General features: G+C 41.3%; 1 protein-coding gene across 2 annotated transcripts; it reads right to left on the bottom strand.

Annotated features, from left to right (window-relative positions):
- Positions 1 to 1,194: 1,194 nt before the first annotated feature.
- CDCA7 (cell division cycle associated 7) lies at positions 1,195 to 9,952 on the bottom strand. Of its 2 annotated transcripts, none has more exons than XM_031058232.1 (10): positions 9,854 to 9,952; positions 9,018 to 9,137; positions 8,530 to 8,640; positions 6,863 to 7,114; positions 6,403 to 6,480; positions 5,533 to 5,724; positions 4,958 to 5,098; positions 4,405 to 4,554; positions 3,303 to 3,439; positions 1,195 to 2,993 (listed from the first exon to the last, which is right to left on the bottom strand). In XM_031058232.1, exons 2-10 carry the CDS (start codon positions 9,081 to 9,083, stop codon positions 2,963 to 2,965), a joined length of 1,158 nt encoding a protein of 385 aa, XP_030914092.1. In that variant the 5' UTR covers positions 9,084 to 9,137; positions 9,854 to 9,952; the 3' UTR covers positions 1,195 to 2,962. The 2 variants fall into 2 exon arrangements, with proteins under 2 accessions (XP_030914092.1, XP_005415925.1); XM_005415868.3 differs by having other exon boundaries at positions 5,533 to 5,721.

Raw genomic sequence — 9,952 nt, 5'->3', positions numbered from 1 at the left:
TAATCAGTATGTAATATAAAGTCATTCTAAATTATTATATATCAGGTTAAAAAAGTTTTTTCAGACCTATGTACAAGATCACCTGGCTCTAAAGCTGAGTAGTGAGGGAATGTCAACTCATGCAGCCTTTTTCAATTATAAATCAGTAGTCACTCTACCTCACACATGAGCTTCATTCTTTTGTTCTTCATTACACAGCGATACTCTATTTCCACACATCTTTGGTTTTCAAAGCTGACAGGACCTTTTCCTCTCCAGTCTCCTAAAACGCTGTTCATTCAATGAGCTTATAAATCATGAGCTTGTTAAAACTGTATTTCAGGTCCACATCAACAGCACTTAAGTAACTGTGGTAGAGGGGCCTGGGGAAAGTGGGGTATTGAGACACCTCAAAATCACCAGATTAGACAAACTAACATCCTCTACAATTTATAAATATGAATTTGTTCTCACATCACAAGAAGTGTGATGACAGGCACAACCAAAGACAGCTTTTAGGTGAGAGTAACAAGGTGAGGATTTTACCAGTAAAGAGTATCTGCGACAGCTCAGCCACTCTGCTGGATCACTTCTTTCCCATTTCTTCTTACTACAGAAGGTTACAGCTTTTTGTGCAACCTTCTGCCACGGCCTCATGCAACTCCTGTCTCTAGACCCAGGGCACAAAAGCAGCACAAGTGTCTTCACTATCAGCATGCAATCAATTACCCCTCAGGTAATTCTCTCCAGGAAAGAGCTCCTGAGAGGCTACTTAAGAGCTTGTTTGTAAAAGAAATAGATAAATAAATTTAAATGGCACACACATTACTCCAACTCATGTCCAAAATTTGATGCTCATCCTTGTCAACTCAGGATGTAGGCATCTGGTTTAAAAACAAGTAGAGAAAAAGCAGAAGGGTAAAGCACACAGCACATTGGCCTAGAGCCTCCGCTAAGCCTGAACTAAGCACTCTGTATTCTGACCATCACCATTTAGTCACCAGGTACTGAAAAATTCACTCCAAGCATGAATATCAGAGCAAGACTGATTCAGGAACACAGGGCCAGAGATTATAAGATGGCAGAGTCCCACTGATCCCCCAGGTATGATGGGAACAACCAAGTCCTTTACTTTGCAGTATAAGTTCACCTGAAAGTGGTAAAAGAGAAGTACAGCTCCAACAGGCTTTTTTTAAAACCAGTTCAGAGACAAAATATTCTAAAATTGAAAATTTTTATTTTCAAAATAAAGAAATTTGTACAGAACAGTGTAGATCTGAGGAAATCTAAATACAGCAGTCTCTGTAATATAACACAAGGGTCTGCTTTTAGCACAGTACTTTCACACTCTAGCAATCAGAAGGCAAGCCAAGCAATTAGGAGGGAAAAAAAAACCAACCACTTTTATCTGTCAGAACATGTATTTCTAAAATGAGTTCCTTCTTCACAAAATGTACCTAGAGGGAAGAGCACTCTCCACACCTCAGATTGCACAGCTATTCACACTATAAAAACAGACAAAGAGAGGACAAGAGATTTTCAATAGGAGAGATGATTTATGAAACAGAACTTCAAGTCTGAGACATAAATATCTGTTGTTTCTAAATTCCTCTCTCCTCCCCTCCCACACACACTGATGCAATTCCCAGAAAGGTATGAACTGTGGATCATTTTGTATACACACAGTGCAAATACTGCACAGGCACAGAAGTGTAAACCCATGGTGATTCTTCTACTGTTCAACTGTACATTATTTATAGCATTACATTCTAAACCTTATACAAAGCTTATACAGTAGTTTCCATAACAAAACTAAGCACATTTACAAACTTGGTGGTTCTCTGGATTCAACTTTCATGGCACCTTCTTTTTTACAACAGAGTACAGGAGACCCCTATGTGCTTAGCATATCAGAATTCTTCAGCTCTGTTTCTGCTGTACTTACATTTCACAAATGTCATGTGAAAGAACATTCCACAATCACAAAGAGCCAGATACAGAAACATTCATTGCCTGTTTTCCTGATAACCAAACGAAACAAGTTACCACCTCTCATCCACGCAAAGATGGCCAACAGCCACACGAGCTGCCACCCCTCTACTTGACCAAGCCCTGGTCTGGAGGCATCCCTCTTCCCCAGGACGACTGCTGACTCTGCAAAGCACTTCTGCAGCTGCAGCAGGAACAGGGAAAACAGAGTCCACCAAAACAGTAATTTACCACATGGAACATCCTGTTTTAGACAGTGGTCACTACACAATGTATACCAGTACATTCAAATCACTGTCACCAGTAGGCAATGGAAGCTGTGGAAGCTTTCAACAGTGGCCTTCTCTCATCTGAGCAAAAACAGAAAGTGCCAGGTCAAACAGCATCTACTGCATTTTTTAATTCATAGAATCTCCCTTGAAATAGCCAGTGTGAACTTTTAGTACTCTATAAAATCAAATATTAGTGCTTGGAGACTGCTCAGCTGCGACGTACAGAGCTTCGTTTTTGAACTTAAGAACATGCTGTTGTTTCAGAGAATTCTACAATTCCATTTGGTCATGAAGTGCCTGTATTGCAGAAGTTGGCTGATTTGTTCTGTGGAGAAAACCACCCCAAGTTTTCAAAACATCTCTATCTTTTTGTAACCAATTTTGGAGGATAAGTAAACCTGCAGCATAGATTGCTGCTTGAGTGAAACGGATGGCTTAAAGCCCCATCTCCTTTCAGGAAGAAAAAAAAGAAGTTAAAAAGAACTGATGCTATCTGATTTGCAAAGTTGTCTGAAAACAATGGCCTGTGGGTGAAGACCTGCACTAAACAGCTTTCCCAAGTACGATTTATACTGAAATAAATGAAAGGTTTTTATCCTTTTTTACCTAAAAGGAAAGGGAAGCAGAGAAGGCACTTTGTAATCTCATTTGATTAAACAATTCACTGCAGGCAATAATATTATGTTGGTGAAAGAATATGTAATTTAAAGGCAGTCACAGCTTCAGTCTTCCATTCCAAGCTCTTGTTTCAGACTGAAAGACAAGTAAAAACATGAGTCAGCTTGTAGCAAAACACTGAAAACTCTTTGGACCAATTAGTGGAAGCCTTGACAATACACACTGAGGTTGAGAGCTAAAAGGCAGAGTGAGTATATCACTTGTTTCAGGTAAAATTCAGTGTTATCAGAAAAATCATAGGGCAAAATCTCAGATTCTGGAGGCAACACAAAGTAATCTTGAGATTTACCCGGCAAACTAGGATGTGGACATCTTTTCTCTCCCACTTTTGAGATGCTTATCCCACTTAATGCAACCACATCACTGACACAATGGCACACTCACCTTTTTAAGTAGGCATGGACATTGTCAAAGCCGTGGTACTTGGCCAGATAGACCAGGACACCGGTGGCACATCGGCCATCTCGCTGTCTGCAGAAGCTACAGTTGCAGATTCCACGACATGGGGGGCACCTCCATGTCTACACAGAAGAGAGACAACAAGAAGCCCTTTTAGCTGAGATGCTATGCCAGATGTAGCTCACACTCGCTTAGGAGGGTGCCCTGCTACACACTGAGTTCTGCAGTGAACATCAGCACTGCAGAAAGTCGTCTAAACCAGTACAAGAGTACAAATTCCTCAGTCTGTAGGGGATTAAGCTCTCCATTGCCTGCCTTGCACATAACCACAGGAAGCATTCCACTCTGTTTTAACTCCCACATCACAGCCCACAGCAGCAGCACTTTGTCCACAATACAGTTCCTTTCCCCAGGGCATTAAGCACTAATGCAGAGATAAAGAGAACACTATTTTGATGCTTAAACACAAGAATATTCTGGCTGCTTTTCTGTTCTCATACTTTACTCCTGCAATTAAAACTACAAAAGTAGTAAATACAACAAGCGCTACACAACACAGTTCCACGATTCAGGGTGAATCAAGGAGTGCATTAGGCACTGTAAGCAGTTGTTAAAACCACTGCTGCCAGCGACCAATAGCCCTGGCTGTGGAAGTCAAGCACAAAAAGCACCACTGAGCACTGTCCTACCGGGTCCAGCAGTGCTGCTCTGACATCCTCCCCGTATCTGTTGCGCAGGCAGGGCCCGCAGAACTGGCCCCGCACTCCCATGCACTCAGGGTTACGACAATTTGTCTTGGTGTCTATGGTTTTCTGGCGACACTGATGACAGGTGGATCCCTAGAACACAAAAAAACAAGCGAGACATTTAAGATGGCATTTTAGATAGGGGGAAAAAAAGCATTGAACAAAATCTCAGTGGCAGTGACCCGAAATAGAAAGCCACCTTGCAAGACGATTCAGGGTGAATCAAGGAGTGCATTAGGTACTACAGCACTGTAAGCAGTTGTTAAAACCACTGCTGCCAGCGACCAATAGCCCTGGCTGTGGAAGTCAAGCACAAAAAGCACCACTGAGCACTGTCCTACCGGGTCCAGCAGTGCTGCTCTGACATCCTCCCCGTATCTGTTGCGCAGGCAGGGCCCGCAGAACTGGCCCCGCACTCCCATGCACTCAGGGTTACGACAATTTGTCTTGGTGTCTATGGTTTTCTGGCGACACTGATGACAGGTGGATCCCTAGAACACAAAAAAACAAGCGAGACATTTAAGATGGCATTTTAGATAGGGGGAAAAAAAGCATTGAACAAAATCTCAGTGGCAGTGACCCGAAATAGAAAGCCACCTTGCAAGTTTCAACCAAGACTGTTCTGATACTGCATCTTCAGTGTCTCGTAATCACTTAGGTATGACAGTTGTTCAAGAGTGAAATCAAGCTAATTGGCTTGGTAAGGGGCATTCTACAAATTCAGGAAAAAATAAGAAGGGACACTTCAAGATCCCAGACATATTTCTCCCCAAAATCACATCCTTTCTCTCAGTGAGAGGGAGTGTACCCTATTTGATGCTAAAACACAAACAGAGAATAACAAAAAAAATTACTTCACTAAGTACACATTTCACAAAGCTGGAATATACTTACCAAGGCCCTGTTATATACTTTTTCGCTTGCAGATCCACAGATATTATCCAGCTCTTCTGGTGTTATGTCCTCAACTGGGCGCACGACGTGTGGAAAAGCCATGGCACCACGGTGACCCCTCCTGGGAGTACGGGCTTCATGCTGAATAGCAAAGACGCAATACTTGCAGTATTAGTTTCAGCAACAACTCTACAAAAGCGAGGATCTTCACAGCAATGCTGAAGTCTCAAACACCCATCATATATATAAGCAAGATATAATAGAACTTTGTACAGACACGTGATATGGATGCAGCTTTAGCACCTTTACTTGATCTGTCCCCCTCAGGGTGCAGTGACGCTACTGATCTTGCTTCACTCCTGCTGGGGTGCAAGAGGAAGTGATTTTTCAAGGACAAGGAAAGGGAAATGGAGAGCACATACAAAATGCCTTTTTTTTTTTTTTTAATTCTTCTAAGGCCATGGCATACTGATAAACCTCATCAACTCTCTATGAATCGCTATTTTCTTGAAGGGAAACCTTCATACAAAACCACCCTCACAACCTACAACAGGAGAACTAGATCTTCATCATACCTCCAGGTATTCATCAGACATCTTTCTTCTTCTCACCAAGATGTATGGGTCATCTTCTTCCTCTTCCGGTACAAGAGTAGGAGGGCCTTCAATCAAGGACCTGGACCTTGTGTGAGGCCGAGAACTCCGGTCTGGGTTCCGCCTCAAGGCACATTTGGGCAGTGAACACCTTGGAAGTCGCTTTGGTCCCTGCTAATGTTTAAAAGCCCCTAATGAAACACGTGACAACACAGATAGCTCCTGACCCTACAGTGAATTCCTCCCCTAAAGATGCCCTCCTCTCATCTTTTCCAAAGAGAGAGACATGTCTATCCCAGTCAGCAAACCAAATGTAAGAAGATCCTAAGCAAGTTCATGTTAGGCATTCTGCTAGTCACTGAGAAATAGTCAAAAGCAGCAGAACCTGTGTCTATGAGGAGCTGTGATTTCCAGGGTTGTTCTAATCTTCACCCAAATTACAAATACATCAGCAGTAAAATCCATTACACTGCTGATTCACAACCCAACCTTCTTAAAAGTTGGGCTAAATGCCAGGTGTTTTTCAAGGCCCCAAACTCACAGAATATTTAGGTCTGAGCTGCCCTCCCTTATCTGCAGCCTTTGTATAAACACATATTTACACAGCACCTTGTTTGGTTTTACTGGCCTGTGGAGACACTTAACCTTTACAAATCAATCTGTTCTGCTTTGTACCATGGTAAAATCAAAAGAGAATTACACAATGAGGATACCCATTTTAGGAAGCAATAAAATTCTAACTGGACTTTGATTTGCACAGTTTATTACGTTTTTACATTGAGAATCCTGCTTTGTAATGTGAGAATTTGACTCTTAGAAATCTGAATGCAAATCCAGTAAGCTTATACTCACATGACTGACAGCTGGCAACGATTTTCTCCCACCAAAGATACCAGAAACATTTTGCAACTCAGCCATTAGTTTTGCAAGCTAACAAGAGAGAGAAAAATGAAGCAGAGCTTTAAAAGGGTATTTATGTGCTATTACAGACTACTAGGGCAATTGGCTAAAAGTACAATTACTTATAGGAAATGCAGTCATTCTTCAACTCTTTGCATTTATGTCTTATTTATGTTTTAGTGACTGCAAGTAATTTGGAAATGCTCAAAACTTATTATGTTGTTAGGCTTGCAGCCTATGGATTTTCATATGCCAGTGAATATAAAGTATCAGATTTATATTTTAGGAATGCAAATTCATTTTAATGCATTCACATAATTCCCATTACAGTGAATTTAAACAGAGGTCCCCCGAGAGTTGTAAGGAGGGGGAGGGAAAGGGCCAGTCCACAGGAAGACATAAGAGTACTTACCATTGCTTTGTTTTCCTTTATGTTTAAAGCTCTTTTTTCTAAAAACATAGCACCATTCTCTTCAGTGTCAGAGTCTGAATCTAGAGCAGGCATCGGTGTTTCAGGAACAGGTTCCATGCCACCCTTCCTCCTCTCTGATCTTCGAGGTGGAAACTTCATGGCCACTTTCAGAGGAACAGAGCATTTCTGCCCTCTCTGATCGGTCTCACTTTCAGCACTTGCATCATTCTCATCTGAATCTGATTCCAATTTCTGTTAACAAACCAAAATGGAAGCATGTAAATCCAGGGGAGTTGCTCTGCAGCTAAATACAGCAGACAACATTTTGTCTAGGAGTAGTTTAAGAGGCTACCTTGCTGAAATCCAGACACCCAGTCCTAGTGTATTTTGGAGGGGGAGGAAAGGACAGGGGACACAGGGATGAAAACCTCTCAGGGAGACGCACACGGTTGTGCCAAACACACCAGAAAAGGGAGTGTAGTATTTGCAGCAGTTGCAGCAGTCTTAGCTCTCACTTGTAGATCTAACAGCAAAAGCAGTTCGTGTGTATGAGAAAGAGAACTGCCTTTAAAGGGCTCCATTTTGCTACATCTAGCATTTGGCTGTAAAAAAAGCCACTATGCAGTTGTCTGCACAAGGTCAAACCCAATTCTGTAAGCTATCAAGTAGTCATCTCACCATATCAATGATAAAAAAAGGACACTTCCTTCTAGAGCCAACCAATGAAATAATTATGAATAAAATCCCAGTATTTTCTAATCTTCAAATTCAGATGTCTTGCTTACAAATTTCTCAAGAACCAATGGCTCAGTGAGGACATAATTTAGTTAAAAGCTCATTATGCAATAGGCTTTGATTTTTCTTTTTAGACACAACAAGACAGTCTTACTTTGATCAGCAGTAAGAATGGACATCAAATGGCCATTTTTATTTACACAGGGTTTTTACTAAGCAGGTATGTGATTCTGGTTGTACATTATGTGTAGTTACTGACTTTTTTTATATTTATCTACTCCAGCTTTGTCTCCTACTTACTATCTTTACGATTGTGTTTTAACTCAGATGTGATTTCTTCCAATTAGCCTTTTTTCTTTTCTAGTCGTTTCCCAGCATGTGCTGAAGTTATGATGAACCTTGTTTTGCCAAATGTGGTACTATTTCAGTTTCTCTTCCGAGTATCAACTACTGATCTTTTTAAGCAATAAAATGGATGTCAAAGAAAAGCAGGAAGGCAGATTTCACCACCTATGACTATTTCTCTACTGCTGACAGATGCTCAGCATTCCCTGTTACACTGCCAGAGTGGAGGTCTGACTGCATGTCAAGACACAGGAATTTTTCTGAAGCTTGCTGGAGTCCATGGGCTAGGCTAGCATTTCATATTGAGGAAACCGGAAATGTTAGGCTCCAACAGAGTAACACCCAGCAAGGACAGTTTTAAGATGTATATTTCAAAATACCTATGGCAGATTTTTAAAGCTCCATATCTTGAGTGCTTTTCATGGAGACAAAAAGAAAACTAAACTTTGGCTACTTGGACTATTTACTAAATGAAATTATGCTTCCTTCTGAAACAGTGAACTTCAAGTTGAAGCTGACATTATTCTCCAATTAAGAATGTATAAGAATTTAAATATAAAATAGCAAACAAAAATCAACTGTCTTACCAATGCATCTTGAACCTCATTTTCCGAAAAGCCACAGAAAGATTCATCATCAGAGGCTTCATGAAATATTTTTGCCAGTTCTTCTTTAATATCCGACCTAAATTTGCATTTCTACAAAAAGCAAATATCCTTTAAGTTGTACAGAAAATTTTTAACATTTATATGTGCAGTACAGGCAAATAGCTTTTTAATAAAGAAAAAAGTTAAGGCGTTTCACAAGGGGTTTTAGAACCACAGCTGTAAATTACCAGGTACATTAGGTTAGGTGACATATCAAAGGCCTGAATTGATAGCTAATCTATTTCCAACAATTACCACCTAGAAGCACAAGTAAAGAGTGAAATGAAATTACAGCATATAGAACAGGTTTATAACTACTATACAAAAACATAAGCAGAGCAAGTAGTCTTACATTATTAGCTTTACATTTTTGCAGTTCTTTACTAGTCCAGCACATATGATCTTATTTGTTCTTGTACTGTACTTACAGTATTTGCAAAATTATCAGAACCAAAACTGTCACAACTGTCATCAGAAGATGAGGATGTTTCCATGGGAATCAGTTTTGTATTTCGAAAGGTTGTGAAGTTTCTCCTTGCTGAACGACGCTACAAAAGGACAACAGCAACACCATTAAGAAGAGACCTACTGCAGCACAGTAGCTTTGAAGAATATCTTTGTACTGAAGCTTAGGAAGCTTGAACATTTTAGGATGTTTAGCAACCTTGAATGCAAGTCAGAAAACTAACATCAGCTTTGAAATAAATCTCCAAGTTAGGAATGACAGTAGTTTTTACTGTGACACAGTTCTGATCACTGTTACAGATGAGTTTCATTTAGTATTTAAGAATACTCTTTATGCAAACAGGCAAGTGGAAATAAGCACATAAATCATGCCATTCCCCAGTCATCATAGCCAGTGATGGAAAAAAGTGCAAGTACATGAAAAGTACCTAGAAATCTACTTTGATTCATTTATTACTTGCAGTTTGAGGCAAACACTAAATACTCTGCAGCTCTTAAGGAAGGGCCAAAGAATCCTACCCACAGATTTGAAACAACCGTTCTAGACAAAACAGCTTACTGTTTGGCTCCTTTTGCCACCGATTTAGACTTTTTTTAACGGGCTTCAGGTTTTCCTTTCCCAGGAGATGTTTCTACTGGCAGTGACCCATTTTATCCCCCGGGGCCGGCTGGCAGCGAGCCCAGGGGGCAGCACCCACACTGAGGCGGCGCCCGGTTATGAGCGGGGCAGCTTCACGGGCCCACCGGCGGGGCCGAACGCCGGACACACGGGGCTTAAGCAACAGCTGCCCGGGCCAACCTGGAGTCCTCCGCCCTCTCCTCAGCACCGCTCTGCTTGCGGCTTTTCGCTCCACAGTTCCGCCGAGCGCCGAAGTGCGGCCCGGCCGCCCCAGACACA

This window comes from Geospiza fortis, unplaced genomic scaffold (assembly GCF_000277835.1).
Source record: "Geospiza fortis unplaced genomic scaffold, GeoFor_1.0 scaffold112, whole genome shotgun sequence".
Lineage (NCBI taxonomy): Eukaryota > Metazoa > Chordata > Aves > Passeriformes > Thraupidae > Geospiza > Geospiza fortis.
The sequence above is the reverse complement of the archived record's forward strand: the minus strand, read 5'-3'. Positions and strand labels throughout refer to the sequence as shown.